The sequence below is a fragment of the Rousettus aegyptiacus genome, unplaced genomic scaffold, assembly GCF_014176215.1.
Source record: "Rousettus aegyptiacus isolate mRouAeg1 unplaced genomic scaffold, mRouAeg1.p scaffold_m13_p_16, whole genome shotgun sequence".
NCBI lineage: Eukaryota > Metazoa > Chordata > Mammalia > Chiroptera > Pteropodidae > Rousettus > Rousettus aegyptiacus.
In genome coordinates, this window is record NW_023416291.1 from 13,271,756 (window position 1) to 13,296,001 (window position 24,246).

General features: G+C 38.4%; 1 protein-coding gene and 1 pseudogene across 8 annotated transcripts in view; one reads left to right on the forward strand and one right to left on the reverse strand.

Annotated features, from left to right (window-relative positions):
• GAB1 (GRB2 associated binding protein 1) overlaps window positions 1-24,246 on the forward strand; it is a 110,161-nt gene that overhangs the window by 62,327 nt on the left and 23,588 nt on the right. For 5 of the 8 annotated variants that reach the window (XM_016123295.2, XM_016123298.2, XM_016123296.2 and 2 more), the window contains 3 exons: window positions 11,728-12,022; window positions 21,646-21,871; window positions 22,236-22,316. In XM_016123295.2, the coding sequence (XP_015978781.1) occupies window positions 11,728-12,022; window positions 21,646-21,871; window positions 22,236-22,316 (602 nt within the window). The remainder of the gene's footprint in view (window positions 1-11,727; window positions 12,023-21,645; window positions 21,872-22,235; window positions 22,317-24,246) is intronic. The other 3 variants (XM_016123297.2, XM_016123299.2, XM_016123300.2) reach the window with 1 other exon arrangement.
• Window positions 18,308-18,426, reverse strand: LOC118612736 (annotated as a pseudogene).

Below are 24,246 nucleotides of genomic sequence, written 5' to 3' on the forward strand. Positions count from 1 at the left end.
AGACACTATCTGAAGTTGTGAGTTCCTAATATTAGCATATTGGCATGGTTTCATATTGACTTGTCCCTTGATTAAGTTTCACTTTTTGTTGACTGAGCCTCGTGGGGGTGGAGATTTGATAGAATTTATGGCTGAACTCTTACAGCAGTAAGAAGGCCCACTGTTGGTTTGGCATGTCACCATTTCTGTGAAGACTAAGTTAATGAAGAAGAGAGATAGAATCATCGGGGTCGCCAGGAGACTTTCACTTATTCGTTCATTCATTCAGGTGACACACATGCATTTTAAGCCACCAAGTCCTTGCAATCTCTACTCTAGGCTAAGCACTAAGAGAGGAATAAGACAGGGTCTTGGGGAGGAAAGCAGCTGTACGAAGGACTGATCGCCATGCAGGAGGAGAGTAGTCTGATAAAGGTTTGCACAAAGTGGTGTGGACACCTGGTGGAACAGTCAGCTCTACCTGGCTCAGGTGACAGGGAAGCCAGAAAATATAGGAAGGAAGACATGGCTGGTATTCCTCCTCACCAGATCCCATCTACTCCAAATGGAAAAGATTAGTTCTTTGCCGAGATCTCAGTATTTTAGAAATTTTGCACGCCACTGGGGAAAAAAAGTCCTTAGAATACCATTTAAAAGTGTCATTTTAATGAATGTGTAGGACTCCTTTATGGCGATGTATCATAACGTATTTACTCAATTCCTGTTGTCACTGATCACCTGATTTGCTGGGGACTGAGCTGTTTCCCAGGAGGTGGAACTTTCATTGCCGAAACCATGACCGTTCTGGGAAAACGGGCATGATTGGTCACCCTACCTGCTATTGAATGTTCAGATTGTGTCAAATATTTGCCAGTACACACAAGACCGAGTTGAGTATTTTGGCACCTACATAGTTACCTGCATTTTGCATTTCCTTAGGTGAGCTTCCTAGAAATAGAATGAATGGTTCAAGGACTCTGGGCACGTTTGGGGCTAATGACAGTGCTCACAGCCCTTTACTGCACTTGTGCGGTATGCATCTGGATTGGGAGGAGCCTGCCTGGACATTTACGCCACTTCTTCCCCCGCAGGTGCTTGGGGGAGGGGGGTAGATATGCAGAAGACAGAGCCAGGTTCTCATTATGCTGTATCACTAGCTGCAGCTCCCATGCTAAGCTTCTCACTGGCCAGATTGCATACGACTCTAGCTACCTTCTGTCTAGGCCAGAGGCGGGCCAAAGCCGATTCCAAGAGATAGTGTGGACTCCCCAAGCCCAGATTCCTGTGACCACACCCTGCTGTGGACTTACTGACTCTTACAGCACATGGTAGTAAGGAAAGGGTGATATTAGACAAAATCCAGGCAGGGGGGTCTTTCTTCCCAGGACAGGTTTGTCTTCGCCTCGCCATGGTCACACAGGGCACTGTAAACCCGACTCCTGCCGCCTTTCCGCCTCCTCCTGGTCAGGGAACAGCAGCCTGACACGCCGGGTAGAGTGTGTCCCCACAGCCCTGACCGTTGAGAATTTTGATGAGCTATGACCTAGTGTAAAAATACAAGTGAAAAAAAATATACAGCCTGCCCCATGGTGCCGTACTGGGAGTTAATGCCGGGAGGTGACCTGTTTTCCTGTGGAACTTTCATAACTCAGTTTCCCTGGTTGGGGTCCAAGGACCTCACACCAAACTGTTCTTCACAGTAAGACGCATCCAAGCGCAGTCCTGTTTCAGACGTTCTGATGTGAGCCCCTGAACCTGCAGATGATATTATGTGCCTTTTTCTAAGAAAAGGTTTCATCACTTTTATCAGAGTCTCAAAAGCAGTTCATGACCCAGAAAAGGTATAAGAACTATGTACTTTGTGTGTATTAAATACGAGGGAGTGTTTGTCATTGCTTTTCTGTTCGTTTTCTGTAGGATTTATTCCGGGCTTTTGGGGTGGACATCAGTTTAGCAGTGATCTCAACAAGTAAATTATATGCACTGTTAAGTAATCATTTCAACTTCCCTGAATTTTCTCTCCCAGCTGCTATAGCATTTTTAAGTTATTTTTTTTTTATTGTCGTTTTTATTGTTGTCATCGTTAGTTTTGCTATTATGAAACTGTTTCAGGTCCAGCTAATTTGTTTTTGTCCAGGCCATGTATGTAAACTCCTATTTAAAAGCTTTGTGGAACAGTTGTTAGCCTACATCTGGGCTTTGTTCTGCATTATTTTTGGTATATTCTTTTGTTTATATTACTAAGCTAAAGTTAGCACAGATCACACTAGGCTAGAAAATGGTGACAATAGTTTGAAAACAGGAAATTTTAGGCTTGTGTGTGTTTGGAACAGATGATCATAATGATAGAGCTGGTGGAGTGGAGACTTCCACCAAACCTGTTTTTTCCTTATTTTGCTCGATGAGAAAAGATGGTGCTTCCTGGAAAACAACTCAAGCATTTTAAAGCAAAGAATTTTCTTTTTTTCCCCTGTTTCGTGGTAATTTGTTTATCTTTATAGTATTTACCTTGGTAGTATTATTATGGAAACTTAATATTTTTAATGGGCAATTCCCACAGCGCTTTTTTAGATATGTAGATATCTAAGTATATTACCATTTACCCATTTGGTTTGTAAAGAAAATTAAAATAGAATGAATTTTATAACCACCGGACTTTATGGGAAGAAGAGGAGAAATTTGTTCTTCTATTTTAAGTGCTCCCAACTTTGTTTTTTTTTTTTTAACCCCCAAAATTCCAGTCTCTAAAACAAAGTAGTTATTTTCTGTTTGTCTAAACTATTTCCTGACTAAGACTCCTTCCAGATGTATCCTGGAATTCTATATTTAAAAGAAAGCTGAAATTCATTTTTTAGTTGCAGAGTCAAAAGAAGAGTGTGCATTTCCATACATTAACTTTGTTTTATGTACATCATTCCTAGATTTTAGAAAATTAAAAGACTTTTTGAGAGCATTTTTAGGCATAAGCTTTTTAAACACCTAGTGTTTTTTTTAAATTATGAGAGCAATAAATGGAAGCTCCTTGAAAAATCAGAATATAAAAAAGCATATAAAATAAAAATATAAAACTTGCCTGATCCTCCCATTCCTTTTCCCGGAATTACCACATTAAATATTTCTGGTATTAGCTCTGTCTAGACTTGTTTCTCAAAGCATGGTGTGTGTGTATGTGTGTTGCGTGTGTACAAAAACAAATCATTTCAGACAAGTGGAAAATCACATATCATAGGTACGGTTTTGCTTTTTTTCAGTTTACAATTATCTTGTTTGCATTTTTCACATATACGGATCAATCTTGATTTTTAAAAGTTGGCATCAATTTATTATTGTATAGATATCCCATTGTTTAAATTTAACCTTACCCTGCTGACGAAATTTAGATTAAAACCTACCTTATTAAAAACAGCATTTAAAAAAAAATTTAAATCATTTCTTCAATTAAAATAATTAATTTAAAAAATAAAATAAAAATAAAATGAAATAAAATTTAAGTTTAAAAAAATAAAAAATAAATAAAAACAGCATTTTTATCTTGGCAAACACGTATCTTCAACCCTAACATTATACAGATTATACATAAATTTTTCATTCTAAAGAATTCTCAGTCATGGTCTTCTTTCCTTGAATATCAGTTGTGAAATACCTTTTAAGAGATTTCAAAATAAAAATGTTCCACTGCACTTTGTTTCTCAGTTCTCTAGGATATTATAGGGTTAGTAAAATCACAGTGGTGATGTTTCATGATGTAAGGGCTGTTGGCTCAAGAATGTAGAAGTGCTGAATGATCTTCAGGTTACCAGATCAAGGTCAACTCCAGGGTTCAGCAACTAGACGCCTAAATGCGTCCAGTAGTCATCAGAGTTCTCCCTGAAGTGCTGTAAGGGGACAGGCTTATTAAGAGGCTACATAGGACCTGTGCGCTAGAGCTCCAAGGAGCTGGAGCAGGTAGGTGCCTTAACCCTGGGGGAGGCGGGGAGAGTTGAGGAAGGCTTCAGAGAAGAAATCTTGAGCTAGGTCTTGAAGAGTGAGTAGGTTGCTCCTTGGACGAGAGAGAGAGGGTGTGTTAGATTAAAAACAAAGCAACGAAATGCAAAGAAGAGGGAGCAGACCACATGGGTGCTCCCTGCAGCCATCTCTGGTGGTGAGAGATTGGACAGGCGAGGTGGGCAGCTATGGCTTTGAAGAACCTTTTACACCATCCTGTGAAAGGCGTAATGACAACTCCAGATTTCTCCTTTCTCCGAGATCCCTTCGTTTAAGTCTGCTGGCTCTGCACGATCATTCTGATGAACAGAAAACGTTAAAAGCATCCATCCCATCGAGGCTTTGAGGGCTTCGCAGTGTGTGGAGTGCTGTCTCAGATACAAAAACATTTAAGCAAAGGTCTTGGCTTTCCAGGGACTTTGATGTCTAGTTAGGAAGGTAATTCACAAACATTTGGAATACTTGGAAATGTACGCAGTATAAAATAACAGGTGGTTCCAAGCTGTCCCGTAGCAAAGCAAGAGACATTTCAGGGCAGTAACCGATAGGGTGCTGAGGGTTCAGAGGGCAGGCGTGGTGAGGCAAAGGGAAGGTTTGTGTGGAATCTTGAAGAATGGGTGAGGTTTCCAGCAGTAGAAAGGAGTTCAGAGGTTCGCCAGTGGGATAAATATGGTGAACAAAAACAAGGAGAGAGATATTAACCACACTGGGAAGAACAGAAGGCATGAGAAGATAGATAGGGAATTAGACATCCGCTTGAAAGGGCCTCTGTTCTGTGTTGTTTTGCTTTGCTTTAAATTCTATTTAAAGGAGCGTCCTAATTCTGTCTGTTGCTTGGATGGTGGTGCACGGCCTTGGTGGCACAGTAGAATCACCTCGTGAGCATTTAAAGCTACCTGTGTCCAGGACAAGGCTGGACCCGCACACTATAATATAGTGGATCAGATAAGGCCCTGTGCATCATTGTGTTTTAAAAAAGTTCTCCAGATATTTGTTATGGCAAGTTAGAGTTGAGAATCGCTGGACCACCCAGACCTCTTCTCTTTTACCCACCATGTGTTGACTGTTTCTTCAACAGCTGGTTCTAACAGTAAAGGTACAGGGAAGGGATTAGGGGGTCTTGGCAAGTGTTACCCCAGGCGTGTTTTCCATCGGTGATACCATAGAGACTCAGAAAACAAGTGTGCAGCAATACCATGTTTTTCTTTATAACTGAGCCCATTGGCCATTTTGGCAAATTGGGCGTATTTTGTGAATTTGTTAATATTGTTGCAGGTGATGGTTTGGAGCTAATCCAGATTGAATTTTTTTTTCCCCCCACTATGGAAGATGTATATAGGTAGGATGGGACTTCAGGCCAATATATACATACACACCCGTACTCTGTAAGGGTATGGGATAAACCTATCTTAAGATCTCCCTTCAGAGTGACAAGTCTATCTTCAGTTTAATGTACACAATTTGCTTAACTACAGAAAGTATTTTCGAAGAACAATTTCTTTAAAATGAACTTTAAAATACCCCTTATATCCGTAGAGGTTTATTATTCTTTTTATTCTTCGTTTATGGTTTATACACTTCTACCTTGCTTGACAATTCTTATCAGCCGATTTACGAATGGGCTGGGCAGATTGCAGTCATGTCATTATCCCCACAAAGCGTAGATAGTGCAAGAACGTCCATATTTTTATCCTTACCTCTTTGATTGTCATGTTCAGCAGACATTGACCGAGCACCTCCTTGGGACTAGTCAACGAGAAGAGAAAGATGAAAGGTGAAAAGACTTGGGTCCAGCCCTCAAGAAACTGACTCGTAGGGTTGTCAAACACTATAACTAGGAATGAGTCAGAAACAGAGGGCGAACTCTGAGGGTCCTGCTCAGGGATGCTTCCCAGAAGTGTTCTGAGCTGAATCCAGGAGGTGGATTATGTGCCCAGGGGCAGCATGCGTCAAGGCCCGTGGGAGTACAGACGCGGAGTGTTAGGGGTACTACAAGCATTTCACGTGTGGTTGGAAGGCAGAGAGGCAAGAAGCAAAGCTCAAGAGATAGAGAGGCCTGGACGGACCCTTGTGCCCCGCCGCCAGAGGGTTGGGCTTGTCCTGCAGGCACGAGGCTGAACGTAGGGAATGCGTAAATTGCAACGGAGGTGCTTCAAGCATTATGAATGTTTAGCTTTGTAGTCCGATCTAAATATATTTCTACTGGGATCGAGGACTATTCACGCTGTTCTGTTTTGATGCTAATGTAGCCGAAGTTCATCTGGAAACCCTGAAATGCGACACTGGTGTCAGAGTATGGTGCTTTTAAGCTGCTTTAGAACGCAGACCTGCTGATGAAGTCTTGTTACTGCATCACTTATTCCACTTAAAATTGCAGTGACTAATGCCTGTAAGAAATGACAACGCCGCAAGTCTTTGCGCGGTTTTTCAGAGCAAACCAGCTCGTCAAATCATTTTTTCACATGAATTTTGTTGAAAATTGCTTCGAGTGCTTGGTTTTGAAGGTTTCCAGAAAACTCGCCTCTCTTGTCGTTTACTGCTCTGCAGGATTGGTGAGGCAGTGTGCAGCTTTCTCTGGGGCTACCAAGGCAGCAAGAGTAAAAATAGGGCAAACTTTAAGAATCCCAGATATTTTCAGATAACAAAGACCGATTTATGTGGGCCCATTTTGTGCTCTGACAGAACACAGAGGAGCTTTTGTGCTGTGATTAGCAAGGGGGCTGATGTCAGTTCTCTTGTCGAGCATCAAGCTTTATTCTGTGGCTAAATTGTGCTTTGTACCATAATCCAGAGAACCTTTGTATCTGCCTTATTAAAGTGTGTAGTTTATGTAATTGCTTTTGTTTTCCAGTTTCTTCTGTGCCAGATTCAATGAGGGTGACTCATTTTCTGACGGAGACAAACATTCACATTTGGACCATGTTAAAAATAAATAAATAAGTGGCAGGTGCTGCTTGGCTGAATTCCGTGTTTTAATGCTGTAATTTCCTGCTGTAAAGGGTTTATCTCTTATAGTATGTCTACTCAGGCCTCTGTAATCACTAGCCGAATCTATCTAGTGCGCCTTACTTCATTGCTACTCATTTCTTGGCTATTTATTTTAGTTTCCAAGGGCCTTTTAAATTTTAACAATGTCATTTCAACAAGGAAGCAGTAAAATGGATGGGGAAGCCATGGTTAACCAGAGACAAAGAATGACACATTCGCTATAGCGATAGGGTACGTTTTGTTCTTTTCTCTTTGTTTCATTTTGCCGAGGTGTTTTGGGCATGTTCACCTTATTATGTGGATGTTCAGTATCGGAGTTCTTTTCCTCAAGCAGAAGAGGTTTTGAAAACACCAGCGTGGCCCATGTAGCTAATCTGATATTCGCAAAAAACGTACAACTTTATAGTCACAGGGGAATTCTGTTTATTGCACAGATACTTCTAGGTACTAGGTACTGTGCTGAGCATTGACTGTGCAATGGCAAATAAAGCAGACATGGTCACTGTCTTGGACTTGACAGTCTGCTTAGGGAGTTAGAGACTGAATAAGTAAACACAAAGAAAAATTGAATCGCAGAATTACAAAAATCGCGACATAGGTAAGTAAAGGTAGTCTGCAGAACTGTGCCCTGCTTTACATCGGAGGTGGTTGGATTAAGGGTAGTTGGGAAAGGCAAGGCCTGAAGGTCAGAGTGAGGCCTGTGCAAAGTCCTCGAGGCAGGAAACCGTTTGGCATCTTATAAACCGTACGATTAGAAAGGAGAAGTGACAGTTGACGAAACGATGACGGATGGTCTGTGCAAGCACAGCAGCATGACACTATTTAGTATGGTGGCAAATGACCGTCTACACAGGCCGACCCTCTCTGAGAGCGCCACTAAAGTACAGCATAGACACCAATGCCTACGGCGCCCAGGCTGACCCCTGGGGAATGGATGGATTATGCTCAATGAATTATGTAGTAAGACATTTTAGTAAGAATTCCATGTGAAACATTAAAGTTTGAAAAAGTCATTTCTGTATTGAAAGACAGAAGCTTCGCTACCTGGAGGAATCACTTACTAAAAAATATGATTCCTTGATGGCCCTGGGTAAATGACATAATGCTATATTTAATTTTTCTGTTCACTTCTCTACTACTTTTTCAAGCTTACTGCTTGGTAAGGAGGTGTCCAGAAAGGCGTGATTGTCCTAAGAGAAGATATTTATTTATTTCGAAGTAAATAGATATATATTTATAATCCAGAAATTGGTGCTAAATTCATGTGAATTTAACATGTGGACTTCAATGCTATCTAAAGCATCCACAGCACTACACACTGCCTTCTCCTTCTGAATCCATCAGTTACTTTTCCCTTTGAGCAGCAGTCACACTTGAAGTTAATACAAAGTCTTGGTGGTATTAAAGAACTACATAATATTTTTAGGCCTTTGTGATTTTCCTGCTAATATTCTTAAAGGATTGCATAAGTTTTTCCATGAAAAAATACCTGTCCATTTAGCAGTAGTTCTGCTGATATTTTGCCAGGGTTGCTATATTCTCAAATGTTTTTGTGTATGGTATTTTTTTTTTCCATAATTAGTAAACTCCTTGAGAGTAGGAATTATGAATTACCCGCTTGTATTTATTTATTCCCACATGTACCTGGCATGGTGTCTACAGTATAATCAATAACTTACTGATTGATTTACTTAATGTGGCCAGCTTTCCTTGAATGGACACAATTTAAAGAATCCTTTTTAATGTTAAACCTAAAGTTTTCACCCAAGTTAATTCAGTTATTGGCTGTCCAAGTTACTAAGGACCAGATGAGCGGGTTTGTGGACCACTCTTGCCCCTCAGTTTTCATCGTCTCTGTCTCCACCTCAGATCGTTGTCATAGCTTCCTCGACCCTCCATCAGCGAACTGCAGGTCAAGTTGATGCATGTCAGAATTTATTATAAAAGTTAGTGAAGATGGAGGCTGAGACCACACATCCACTGGGGAAGTATATGTGGATTTTAGTTAATCCTCTTTTCCCTCTGCACTCATATATTTTTCAGGATAAAATGAAGCAGTTTTTAGTAGATGCCTTTTGGGTAATATAGGCCAAATTTTGTAAAACAAAAACAACAGAGACCCTATCATGTCATGCTAGTATTGTTTTTGGTAATTATAATTTACCAGCTTTTTAAAAGGACTGATATATATTTTAATGAAAAAGTAGAAATAATGTTCTGGGGAAATTAGCCTTTGTTATGGTATCAACATGATGAGCATTCTTTGTGCAATTAGACTGTATGTAGAGCACTAAATTTATTTACTACTATGAATAAAATTCATAACGCCATAAGCATAAGGCTGTCATTACCTTGTATCACTAGAAGAGACATACTTTGTCTGCTTAGACTTTTCCAGAAATAAAGGATTGAGGTGTCGTGTGACTGGTTCTCCACCCTGATCTCCAAAATCATGAGAGCGAATAATTTCATTTGGGTTCGTAAACTGCCATGTTTCTCAGTCCCTCCACTTTCTGGTGTGTCCAGAGTTACTGCACATGTTCGGTCTGGAGTAGAGAATGCCTCTTAGTAGATGACTGAGACTTCTTAAAATAGGTGTCTTTGTGATCAAGCTGACTGCCCTCTGAGGAAGACCTGCAGAGAGGACTAAGGCTCAATTTTTTTTTTTTTTTTCTGGGCAGAGATGTTAGGTTTAAAGGCTGCTGAAGCCAGCTGTTTTAGCCATTTGGTTCTGCTTTTGTTATTCGATTAACATAGATTTTAAGGAGGGTAATAGTAAAAGAGTTTTCGGCTTCTTTAGGTATAGTATTAAGCTCAAAATTCCCAAAACTGTGAAGGGAGTACATGGTGAGTGTAGGTCCAGATTGCCAATAAATGTTAATTGTGAAGAGATGGAGAAAGACTAAAAGAATGTTGTACTTAAGAATACAGCTCTTATCCATATAGTCCGAACAGCGGTCTGGCCACAAGTAAGACACAACCTATTTCTTTGCTTACTTTTCAGATGAGAAAACAAGAAAGCTTCTACACACATTTTTACCCTCCACACTCCTCGCCCCTACCGAGGCAGAGAGAGGGGCGGGGAGAGAGAGACAGAGAGACAGAGAGAGAGAGAGAGGAGAGAGAGATCCAGTGCTTAAAATAAAGCGTCTTTCAAGAATACCTTTATGTGTATTCTTTTATGCATATGCTTTATGGCGTAATTTTAAGGTACAAACAAATATTGCTTAAAAAAATTGTGGTAAGGTATATATAACATAAAATCTACCAGTTGAATCATTTTTAAGTGTGCAGTAGAGTGGCCTTAAGTACATTCACATTGTTAGGTAACCATTACTAACATCCTTCTCCAGAACTTTTTCATCTTTCCCAACTGACACTGTACTCGTTAAACGTTAACTTCCCATCTCCCTCTCTCCCCAACCCCTGGCTTTCTGCCTTTATGAATTTGATTACTATAGGTACCTCATATCAGCAGAATCATACAGTTTTTGACCCTTTGCCACTGGCTTCCTTTACTTAGCATAACGTCTCAAGGTTCATCCATGTTGCGGCATGTGTCAGAATTCTCCCCCTTCATGGCTGCGTAATATTCCATTGTACGCATATACTTCTTTTTGTTTATCTTTCATTCATCATTGGACACTCGGATGTCCATTGCTTCTACCTTTGGACTGTTGTGAGTAATCCTGCTGTGAATATGGGCATACAAATACCAGTTTGAGACTTTGCTTTCAATTCTTTTGGATGTATACACACAACAGGAATTTTTTGAGGAACTGCCATACCATTTTCCACCACAGTTTCACCATTTTATAGTTCTACCGGCAATGCAGAGGTTCCAGTCTCTCCACATCCTGACCAACACTTGTTATTTTCTGCTTTTTCGGTAACAGCCATTCTAATGCATATGAAGTGGCATCTCATTGTGGTTTCGATCTGCATTTCTCTAATGATAGTGATGTCAAATATCTGTTTGCGTGCTTATTGGACAATTGTATATCTTCTTTGGAGAGTCTTTTCAAGTCTCTTTGCTCATTTTTTAAGTGGGTGGTTCATTTTTGTTGTTATTGAGTTGCAGGAGTTACTAATGTATTCTGGATGTTAATCTCATCAGATAGGTGATTTGCAGATATGTTCTCCCATTCTCTGAGTTGCTGTTTTACTCTGTTGCTTGTGTCCTTCAATGTAAGAGAGTTGTAAATTTTGCCATAATTCAGCTTATCTATTTTTCCTTTTGTTTCTTATGTTTTTGGCGTCACTTCCAAGAAGTCATTGCCAAATCTAATGTCATGAAGCTTTTCTTTATGTTTTCTTCTAAGAGTTTTATGATTTTAGCTCTTGCATTTAGCTAAGTCTTTGATCCATTTGAGTTAATTTTTGTACAAAGTCAGGTGAGAGTTCAACCTCATTATATTGTATATAGATATCTAGTTTTCCTAGCACCATTTGTTGAAACCACTGCTTTTTTATAGTTAGTAAAAACTAAATCTCCCTTGTTTTCTCGGCTTGATATTTCATCAACAAGTGCATTATATTCTGATATCTTATTAGATCTAACAGAAAATAATAAATATGTGTAGGTACACACATTATTAAGTTAATTGGGCCATCAGTAAACTTTGATCGAGTGGTAGGTAATTCTGCAGTAACAAAGAAAACATTGCAAGTGACTTTCTCTAAATAATGCATTTGTCAGATTGGTTCAATAAATGAGCATCTTCTTGCAAATTTTCTCAAATTAATACTAGGTGGATATTTCTGCTTTGTTTCTAGGCATGGAAGAGGAGATGGTTCGTGTTACGCAGTGGCCGTTTAACCGGAGATCCGGATGTCTTGGAATATTACAAAAATGATCATGCCAAGAAGCCTATCCGTATTATTGATTTAAATTTATGTCAGCAAGTCGATGCTGGATTGACATTTAACAAAAAAGAGTTTGAAAACAGCTACATTTTTGATATCAACACCATTGATCGAATTTTCTACCTGGTAGCAGACAGTGAGGAAGAGATGAATAAGTGGGTTCGCTGTATTTGTGACATCTGTGGGTTTAATCCTACAGAAGAAGGTAAGCTCAAGATTTTGTTATTCAGCCTTTCTCCTTTATTACTACGTTTTGGAACTGTTATACAAGTCTTTATTTCGGTTACGCAATACAATATGTTGGGTTTTTTATAATAGTAACATTTGGAAAAAGCAACTAAACCCTTTAATCAGTTTGGGGAGAAACTATTTATAGGTTTTAGAAAGAAAAAGTAAACCATTGTGGAGCAGTGTCTAAATGTCGTGAAGGAGACACTGCAAGAAAACATACTATTTAAGAGAATTTTTTGAGTTCCTATATAAATATTCAGTTGAACCTTATAACACAGCTGATATTCGACTATTTTTGACCTCTTAAAAACAACATTTTCAGGTGGCTCAGCTTAATTCTTTAGGTGTTACTTTTAAACCTATCTTGGATTACGAAGTTACAAAATAGCCAAGGTAATTATCAATACCTCCGAAAAGCATATGAGAGTGAGCCACAAAACATGATGAAAAGCTAACAAACAAATGCGTTTACTTAATACAGAGGTCCTAGAAAGAGCACAGAGGAACAGGGGTCTCAGGGTTTGGATAAGAGTTGGTGAAGAAAACTCCTCCTCAGAACACAAATGGGCAATCGTGGACCTTTGAAGAAGTATTTCTGCATAAATAAAGGGAGGGGTGTGGAACCCCCCAGCCTTAAGGATTAGGGAGAGGAAGGACCAAGAGGTGGCATAGAATTCTGCGTTCCTGGAGCAGAGGGCCATGAATGATAAAGGCAAGGGGAGACTTGCTTGAGGATCTGAGATTTGGGATGCCCCTCTTGGGAAGAGCTGAGTGATTACAGGTCTCAAGAAGAATTTTACAAGTGAAATTCCTCTCCAGGTGCCTTCCTATAGCTATCCTGACAGTGTATCTCTTGTTCGCTTCTCTACTTTTCTTTTTTTGTAAGCAAACGCTAAGAACCAATGTAGGGGACTCCAGTACAAATTTAGGTTTGCAGAGCCAAGGATCAGGAATAAGGTCTTTGACCTTATTATCGTCATGGTTATACTCATGTTTGCAAGCGTACATTTCCAAATATCTATATTTAGGAGTGCTCAAGATTCAGTGCGGTGTGGAAAAACTGTATTAACAATCAACATCAAGTTTTGGACTGAAGCAAAACAGTAATCATCTCTAATTAGCTCAGGTCAGCATGCTGCTTCCGCTCTGGCCAGTACACAGCCCGGGAGAAGGGCCTTCCAGGCCTGGGATTGGCCCAGTGGGCTGGGGGAAACCCCTTGGTGAGGAACCCAGAATGTCCAACGGAGCCGCACTGAGAGGGAAGGAGGCGTCCAGTTTAGACAGGAGGCGGCTAATGAACTAAAGCTCTTTAACAGAGCTCCAGTGATTAAAAGCCTCAAGAAATTGTTTCATGCAGAGAATTAAGGCTTCAGTTGTTTTTGTGAAGTTACTAAATATGCTCACATTTTGAGTAGGTGTGGGGTATTATTTCTAACTCCAGTTAAACTCCTTTTCTTTCCTGTTCGCATATATCGTATGTATTTGAGTGCGGTGGGGGATTTTAAAGTTAAAGTCTCAAATGAGATAGCTTCCTATATCATGGTTATTTAATAACCACTCAGTATTAATAATTATTGGATTTAGACACTACATTAGTTTTGTTATGTGATGGATTTTCAGTTAAAATAATTTAAGTTGTCGTATAATCTTTTTGTTGATATTGTTCTTTTGCCCGCTACCTTTTCAATTTAGAATTTGTTTTGGGGACATAAAGGCAGACTTCTGTCCCTGTTGGGTGCTTGTATAGATTCGGCTAATGTCAAAGACTAAGTAGGTGTCCTTCTGTCTGCCTTTGTTTTCTTTATGATTCTCCTGAATATATTTAAAAGAGAAATGAGATGCTCTCTTTTAGAGGCGGTATGTCCTTCAGTCAAGGAATGTGAGGGTCTAATTTTTGGAAGTCCATTAGCAGACGAGTAGAGTTGAGACCCCAAAACGAGAACTTCTCATGTTCAAGTGTCCCGGATAACTTTGCAAGGTTTACGGTGTGGAGTCTGGTCCATTCATCCACGATTCTTACCGTCTGAGAGCTTGTTGAACACCCAGTCAACTGCTTTAGGAAGTTGATTCAATAATTTATGAAATTTTTTGAATCACTCTGCTTAGGCTTTGGGCATTTACTCGTCCGATGTATGTATGTTAGGCGACACTAGTTAGGGGATCAAATGATGAACATTACATACGTGGAACAGAGCATCTAATAGGAGAAGATTCGTATCCAAAATAATTCATCACAGTTGTTGATGAGTGTAACATATCTGTAACACATACATATATATAAAATACTATAATGTATATTTAATTTATGTAATACATATTTATTGAAGTATGATACTATGAGAGCATGTAAATAGTTTTGCCTTTGTAGAACTTGCAATCAGTCTAGTAGGAGACAGGCAAATATCTAGGAATTATATACTGGTTGATAAGTGCTCTGATAGAAAATAAATAAGCCTAGAGGGCAGCTGATTTATTCTTAAGAGGGTCAGGAAAAGCGCAGGTAGTTTTAAATGGCGCTGTGACTATAACTGATAATGAGAACATTATTTTTGTACTGAGTAGAACATTTTCTTTGATATTAGTAGTCAGAACTCATCACAGTGTCTCTTTTCACTTTATAAACTTACTAGTATGGGGGCGGGGGTTTCTGAAACTTCAAAGCTAGTGACCTTTTCAGTGGCAAAACTCCCAAATTCTTACAAAACAGAGTAGAAGTTTATTTGCCTTGCGTGAAACTCTCAGTTTGCGAGCTTTATGTCTTCACAATATCCATAAAAGGGGAGGTTGGAAGAAAATTAATATTTTGATTAATCACACTTAATTTATGTAATCTGAGTTAGTTATCAAGAACAGCTCTGTTAATCAAAAGTCATTTTTATCTGTTCATTAAAACAAGCCTCTAAGGACTGAAATTTGTCAAGGCTTTTTAAATTTAGCTCATGAGCTATATCTAAATGCGACTGTATTTATTTTTTAAATTCCGTAGTTCTGCAATTTTCCACAAGTTCATCCTGGCCACCTCCCAAGTAGCCACAGTTAGAAATATCCTACTATACTATGTCGAAAACTTGAGTTTCTTGAAATAAATCGTTAAAAGATGTGCAATCCCTCATTGTGTAGTATCAAAGAACCACAAAAATATTTTATTTCACTCCATAATTGTGGTTTTCAATGCATAGTAGCAAAACTCCAGAACTTTAAAGTCAACCCCTCTATTTCTTTATTCATTTGTAGTTGAGTTTACTGCATGCCTTTTTTAAAAAATCCACACATTTAAAGAGTTGTTATCAAATGCTAATAAACCTCTGAGAACTGCTATTATCCTTTGTGATCACATTTATACAGTTTAGTGTAACAAGGAAAATATCAAAATGTCTTTGTTCTCTCAGTCACTTCACTGCCTGGTTTCTATTCTCTTGCTCCCCAATAGATCTTAGTGCCAATCACTAAATAAGTGTTTTGTTTTTACCTAGATCTGCCTGTCCCCCGAGCCCTGTGCCTTTCCATTTCAGAGAGCTGAACATGCTCCCATTCTTGGCTTAAAACTAATAACACGAAATGATATTTCATTAGACGAGTATCAGACTAGACGTGGGAAGAAATAGATTGTGCTCGTGTATTACGATCTGAGAAAATAACTATCCTCAATCCCTATGAGAATAACTAATTTTCTCCTGAAAACAAAAGGAAAGGGGAAAAATATGACCTGTGTTTTGATTCCAGGAACCTCTCAGAATATCCTCACCATGTTATTTCCGTGGCTCCAGGTGACCGCTGCCTTTATTGAATGCTCAGAACGCTGGCAGGCTGCATCTGTTTTCAGACTTTAGCTCATTGAACGCTGTGTGGTTCCTGTGAACGCTTTTATTTAGTGGACTTGAGGGTCGAAACTAATTCCTTTTGTTTTTCTTGGAAATGTGCAGATTTATTTTTGTTTCTGCACCAACTTGGAAGCTGTTAAATCTGCCAACCAAGTGCCCAGAAGCACTGCCTGAGGGTTGGATACAGCTTACGAACTTGGTGTAAAGCCTCTCGGTCTCAGTTCAAGATTAGAAAAGTTGCCTCTTATCGGTTAAGTTGCTTTTCTCAAAATGCCCAGATAATAATGACTTTAAAAAAAAGTAGTGTGATTCTCTGTTTGATTTTCTTCCCTTTAGAAAAGTGTCACTAACATGTAGGAATATGCATATGCTCCTTTTCCTACAAAGCAGTACTTCTTAATTAGGGAATGTTGAAATTTCTTTTAATTTACTTTTTTTTTTAATTCAGGTATAACTTACTACTGTGAAAGGCACAGATCTTAAGTATACAACTCAATATAGTGTTATATATCCCTCTGTCTATACATAGAAATAGAAATCTGGTAACTATCACTCATATCAAAAAATGGAACATTTTCAGTACCCCAGAATGTTTTCTCATGCTTCTTCCCAATAAAAACTCTGAAGAAAACAAAAACAAAAACACCCAAATATAACCATTATTTTGCTTCTAACACCATAGGTTAATTTTGCCTATACTTGAACTTCATATAAATAAAACCCTGAGTCTGGCTTCTTTTTTCTAATATTCAGTCTGCGGGATTCATCCGTGCAGCATGGAGCAGACGGTCTTCAGCCTACGGAGCATCACGATGTGTTCGAATGTTGATGGACGTTTGTGTTGTTTTCACTTTTTAGTTCATACATGTAAAGCTGTTGTGAACATTCTTATATGTGTCCTCTGATGGGCACGAACACTTATTTCTTTGGGAAATATACCCGTGAATGGAATTGCCACACCGTAGTATATCTATTCAGCTGCAGTAGATTTAGTAGCTTTAGTTTTCCAAAGTTATTGTACAATTTGCTTTCCTACCAGCAGCATATGAACCTTTCAGTTATTCTGCATTATCAACTTTTGGTATTGTCGGTCATTAATGTTAGCCGTTCTAGGGAGTATGGACTGGTATCTCATTGTGGTTTTAATCTGCACTTTAACTGAGGACCAATTCGACCAGAGTTTGTTTAGTTTTATTATACGTTTTTAAACTGCTGCCCCTAAATCTTGATTCATTGAGTCTCCTAAGCACCTAGATTTCTAAAATGCCCCACACGTGATTCTGAGGCCATGACACCTCAGGACATGAATTAAGGCAATTGTCAGCTCTTCTTAAAGGTTTATTTTCAAAGTCTCCAAGAAAGTTTTCACAGACTCTTAAGGCAATAGTCATGACAAATAAAAAATTTTCTACTTCAAATACATTAAATGTGATTAATGTCTTCATTATTTGATTAAAGAAACTGCAAGTTCCTCACTGAAAATTGCAACTATTGCTGTTTCTCGTTTGTATCCATTTATAAAATGTGATTTTATAAAAAAAAAAAAAATAGTGTGTTCAGAAGTGAGAACATGGTTATTGTATCATCAATGACATCACTTGGTCTTTACGGACTGTTATTCACTAAGTTAATTAGTAGGCATAGATCTATTCAAAATACTTCTCTTTACAGAAAAAAAAAAAGTTAATACAACAGAACAGGTAAATTAGTAATCAATAACAACGGAATAACTTTGACTTATTTACCTTTAATTTTGAATGTAATGGTAAAACTTTCATATTAGAAACCAAAAAATATTCTGTCCACGAATGTAGCCCATTTTCAGAAAAAAAGCATCTCATCTGGTCTCCTGACAAGGACACAAACATTGAAGACCAGAGTGTTATTACCGCAGGCTCAGAGAGAGGATGTTAGGAGTTACAAAATCAGCAGACCTATCACATCGGCTTTGAGATATTCCACCTTACCATTAAGAAAGAGGAGACCCGCTTCCCAGGACTTAAGCTCTTATGGTGTTTGGTTAGGGAAAAAAATATTATTTTGAATGTTTAGAGGCATTATCTGGGCACCCCAGCTTCTGCAAGGGACGTTAACACCAGGACATTATGGTTCCAAATAGGATAAAACTGTGCATTAAAGCTAGGGATCACGTGAGCCAATTCGTTATTTGTGGCTCTCTTCACATAATAATCTACTTCTCTCCGCAGAAAGCTGGTTAAGGCTTTCCTTAGCAATGTTTAATAGTTTTTTAAGTAAAACTCAATTAGTAGTTTGCTCCAGCAGCTTTATTAGCCCTTTAATGGATGCTAATTTACTCTTCATGCCTTCTGAATTAAAAATTAGGAAATAATTTTACATACGTAAGCAAACCCTAAAGTGGTGTTTTTGGTCTAGAAACTTTTTCTTTTTTTTTTTTTTTTTTTTTTTTTTTTTTTTTACGTCTTTAGCACCTGGTCTTCCTAAGTGGTCTCCCACTCAAGTACTAACCAGGCCCAATCCTCCTTAGTTTCCAAGCTCAGACAAGATCGGGCACATTTAGGGTGTCATGGCCATAGACTGTTTTCAGAAACTTGATACCAGCATTACTTAGAAAGAGCAGTAAGTTAGAAACCCAAGTAAGGCAGAAAACAACAAACATGGTCCCCTCGGCTACCTGTGGTGTAGAATAGGAGCAAATCACATGTTTTTTGTAAGATGAAGAAAAGTATCCTTTTTCAGATGACTAGCTAACTTTGACCAGAAATTTTATGTTAGAGAATATTTACACACACTGCAACGCTTGCATTAAAATATGCAGAGCTGTGTATCTAGTCAAATTAACCTGAGTGAAATAATCCCTAAGGCTGAAACTTTGAAAATAGTGCATTATCTGAGCCAAAGCGGTAGAACAGTGGCCTTTCCCTTTGAAAGACCTTTGTACATCGTGTTGTTTGGAATGGTTGGGCTTGCTTTTCACAGATGTTCCAAAGTCTTTTCTTTCATGAACTTGCCAGTGAACGTAATGGAAGAGTCTCTCCATTACCAGTTCTTGCCAAGTTGACCCCTGAACAATGTGGAGGGTTAGGGGCGGTCGAAAATCCAAGTATAACTTTTGACTCTTCAAAACTCAATTGTCCCTTGGTATCTGCTGGGGGTTAGTTCCGGGACATCATGTAAAAGTTCCTCGTTAAAATGGTGTAGAACACTGTGTAAATCGGCCCTCCACATCCAGATGGAAAATACTGTTTTTAATCCACTGTGGGTTGAATGTGTGGATGCAAAACCCAGGCATACAGAGGGCCAATATATATTTATTGAAAAAAATCCACATATAGGTGGACTTCCACAGTTCTAATCCCATGCTGTTCAAGGATCAACTATATGCTTAAGTCTTCCTATACTGTGAACAAGGTATATATTTTTTAAAGAACGCTTTGAATCCCAGTTCTTTTTTTTTTTTTTTAGAAAACTGAGAGAATTTTGTAGCTCCATAAAGAGGGTAAAAACATTCATCATTCATGGCTGGGAGAAATGGAAGATTAAAAATGAGACAGTCCCATTGTGTTAAGAAAACAAGGTCAGATAAATGTGATTGCCTGGCTGGGTGATTTTTTCCCCCACTTAAGACAAATCACTCAGTTTACTTAGTGTATAGCCATCAAATTTAGAAAAAAATATGAAAAGAAAGTTTATCTATAAAGACATCCACCTGGAAAAGTTATTCTGGGAGTTACAGTGGGAAATTAGAATTCATACTGTTTTATATAGTGATGTATTTCCAAAGTTTAGTTTCATTTTGTTTTGGTCAGAACTGAAACTTGAACTGGAGAAGTACATAAAATATACTTGTGAGTACAGCCTGTAGGACACAGTAACTTCATTTTAATCCTTCTGCTCTTTTTCTCCTCAATGTATGGATTTTTCTTAAGCCCTTCTTTAAAGGTAAATAGTTTTCATGATTTCCCTTAAGTTTAGCAAATCACAAGGATTTACTCTGAGTCACTGATTAATCTATGGTGTTTTAAATTCCCTTAAATCAGTCTTTGTATATTTGCAACTGAATCAAAATAATAAAACATTTCATAGTGTTTGTTATATAACTTTCGAAAATCAATATCTAGTAGACATGATGAGATATTTATGAGTTCCCACTGAAATTACGGCATTATGTTGTATAAATGTGCCAAAATTCATTTTTTTTTATTCTTACTGTTTTCTCTTCTCACCTTGCACAAATAAAGAAAGAGTTAATTAACTCCTGCCATAAAGTGTTAGATTTTGTGAGATGAGCTTGTATGAAGATTTCACATTGCATGCAACATAACAAAGATAAAATGTTGGAAATTAGCTCAGCTTCTGTTCACTCAGGCAAAATTCTCCAACCGAAAGAAGTTTTAAAAGCTAATGAGCACTTATTAGGGCTCACAAATTTCTTTTTGTGAGCAAATTTCAAACTGCATATACAAGTGAATGGGTCTTGCAGATTTGGGAGTGTGTCCATTGCTATAATCTCTCAACCTGACACAGAGAAGGTGCTAAGTGACTTTCTGCTGGGGTGAATGAAACACTTTGAGCATCTACCGCATATAAGACACAGTGAAGCATAGGAGTTTGGTCCTTTTCATTTGTTCTGGGGACCTGCAATTAAAGATAAACTGTCATATGTAGCCATATTTTGTGTTGTTCAAGCTTTACAATTGGGACACGAGTTTCTGTATCTACGAAGAAATTATAAAATGAGCTATGGAAACTTTGCTGCAGTAACATATGAATACTAAAGTTGAATTCATAAAGACATGATCAAAAGCATGTAGACGTATTCTATAGTATCTAGAGGAGACAGAGCTGACATGTAGCTACTCCCTGGTGAATTAACAGGTCAGATGACCTGCATTTGATTTTACTTGATAGAGCATATTGATATAATGAAGAGAATATGAATTATTACATTAATAGTTTTAATATGGTCTAATATAAACAGACAATAAGTGAATTTGTTTATTCTTTTATGAGAATTTACCTTTTACTGGATTTAGAGCCATGTTTTCCTAACCAGACTAACAGATACTTTTCTTCTGGACCCTTAAATTTTTACTTGGTTGTGTCAGTGACTACAGTGGGATTTTACTCCTGGGTTTTCGACTCATTTCAAATTCTTTTGTTCTACACACTTTAGTTATTTTCCAATGCCTTCTCAGAACATCATTAAGTACTTAATAAATTATTTCTTTATTTGCCGACCCCTCTTGCATGAAAATACTGCAGAAACCCAATAAAGGTCAAATGAGACTGTAAGCCGAGAGGAGAGATGCCTTGAAAAAACATGAATCCCAGGGGAAGGAATATTTCTCTCTCATAGCTGAGAAGTAGAAAGAAAAGAACAAACAGCAGAATAAAGATGGGGTCAAGAGCTGACCCTCGTACTTGGCACCACGGGCCTTAAGGTGCCATGGGATTCTGTGGATCCCGTTGGAAGGCTGGCTTGGCTGAGAGGCAGTAAATCATCACAGAAAAACAAAAATCTGCCTCTCGTGCTAAGATTATAGAGCATCTTCCTTCCCAGGAACCTCAAAACTAGAGTCTGTAAAAGGCAAGGTTAACTATGGCTTTTTCAGATCTCTTCGACAAGAACCCATTATTCCCTGCATAAATGTTGCCATTGAGGTCGCCCTTGTCTTAACTGTCAAGGTCATGGTTTCTCCTGTTGTCAACAGTTTATCTCCAAACTTTCAAGTAGCTTTAAGAAAATAGTTCTTAAAATAGGACAGAGAGTGATAGTTATACTTTGGCGTTGCAGATCCCGTGAAGCCCTTCGGCAACCCCACACCAACACCAGCGGATTTACCTGTCGCCATAAACACGGCGCCAGCATCCACCCAGGCGGATTCGTCATCTGTGGCTCCACCGCCTCCATATCAGCTGATCAACCTTCCGCCACATCTGGAGACTCTTGGCATCCAGGAGGATCCTCAAGACTACCTCTTGCTAATCAACTGTCAAAGCAAGAAGCCTGAACCCACCAGGTAAACACACATATGCCCGTGCGTGTGCGTGTGTGCGTTACACATGCGCGTGTGCACACTTAGGAATCAAACCTTTAAACTTTTTTTAACCTTGATTGGAAAGCTTAAAAGAAACCATCTATTTAGGCTTATGATAAGGTTGCTATTTCTCCACGAACGATTTCCGATATTCGGGAGATTTTATTGAAGAAAACACATTCTCGAGCATCTTTTGGGCAAAGAACACTTGTACCGAAAGGCTCTTTTGGAGACCTGTCGCCTGTTTCGTAGCCTCTGTTGCAGACTCACAGTATTACTTGCTTAACAGATTTCACTGACTTGTAAATGGTGATCTTGCTCCATTTCTTATGTGATTATAAACCAGCCAAGGGTCATCTTTTGTTTCTGAAGAAGGAGAGGAATACCTACTACTAGAAGATTTTGAAAGCAAAACGATTCCATTGCAGTGAGTGTGTTGTGGTTGCTTTGGATCTGTGTGAGAAATTAATCGTACAGGTAAAATCCCAGTATAGTACATTCTATGGAAGATACAAATTGGGCTTTCGTGAAATTTGATGAAATCAAATATATTGCTAAAAGCTATGGAACTTTGGAATTTTCATATCTACCAATGAAGCAGAGTTTATCTCAAGCCTCGACTTTATAAATTTTTAGGTAGAAAGAAGTGTATAGATTTTAGTGCTAGACCAGAGGTAACGGAAAGCCTTTCGCACATCCCTGGCTTCCTGTCATCTCCATCCCTGCTCCAAGACACCTCTCTTCTTCTGAGGTATAAGATATTTTAATGTGATGTTCAGTAATTGGAAGTCTTGGGGTAACAGTGAGAGTTGGAGCCAGAAAATAGTGATCAGAAAGCCTGTCTCTGCCATTAACAGCTGTGGCAACTAATGATAACTGGGTATATTTATTCTCTTAATTTGCAGTATAACTGTAGGAGAGAATTGCATAGTAGGTAAGAAAGATTTTTTTAGCAAGATTATTAGATATTAAGCATTATTTTTATAACAAAAAATTTTTATCTAAAAAATAACTTACTACGCTAGGCACATACAAGACACCTTTTTCAAAAGATTGTAGATGATTTGTTAAGATCCACATATGCATTTCTGTGAACGATTCCCAGAGATAATGGAAACAGCTCACAAGTATTAAAAGATGGATTTCTATATATTTGTTGTAATGGGATTTTACCTGTAAGAGTAAAAAACAAAATTGTATAAATCAACACTAGTTAATAATACCAAATTCTAACTTGATTTTGCTTGTTTGCTGTGAGTATTTAAAAATTACACACTCGCAACATTGTTACCTGTACCACTAACTAAGATTTTATTTTATAGAGATTCACAATTATTTTTCAGTATCAACTTTTTAATAGCCAGCAGCAAAGTGATAGTTTCGGTACATTTTCTTTTCGTATAGTGTCTTACATTGACCTCACTGGTATCACAACCTTCCTGTTGTAGAGGAAATTATGCTCAGATATATTTTATATCTATTTTGTTGTAAAAATGGCAGTTAAATAACAAATATTTATGATGCATCCACTATTTTGCTAGGTACTATGAAGGTATCAACTAAATTACATAAGATATAGTCCCCTCAAATACAGTCACCTTCAGAGTTTACAAGTAAAGCCTCTGAAGAAGCCAAAACGTGCAAGCATGAAGTGTTTGTGGACGGAGGCAAGATGAGAATTGCCTTGCAAACTCTTGTTTGTCCTGCAGCCTCACCTCAGACATATGCTCCTCTGAGAAACAGTCCCCCAAACTGCCAGTCCGGCTTAAATGCCTCTCTGGGTTTTCACAGCATCCTAGTTCGGCCTCCATCTCTGTTTTGACACAGAATTGGAAATAGATTGATATTTTTATTCGTTCTCCTCTAAGCTATAAGCTCGTCAGGGGTGGGAAGTTTATTATTCCCCATTGTGCTTCGGGCATCTTGTAATTCATAACGTTTAAATTAAATGACATGGACGTTTTAGAATACATGTAGGAAATTTCTACACTGGGAGGAGTAAGATTTGAACTACGCCTGTTCGGTGAAAGAAAAGGAAACTGTCGTTAGTAATTTTCATAAAAAAAAGCTTGAGGGAAAGGAAAGGTGAGAAAGAGAGTCGTGAGTAGAAGATAATGTGGAGATCCTGCTTAGAGTAAAGGTTTGATTTGGGAAATTGTAGGACTTAAGTTAGGAGCCAGGTTATTAGTAGCCTCAATGCCAAGAAGAACAGTTTGTGGGCTTTTCGTAGTTTCCACAACCTGGAGGGACCCTAAACAGGTATTTCTCTGAGTAGGCAAGTGATATGAAAACCACGTTTTGAAAATATTGATCTTATAGCAGTATAGCAGCGTGGCCTCAAGGAAAGATTGCGAGAG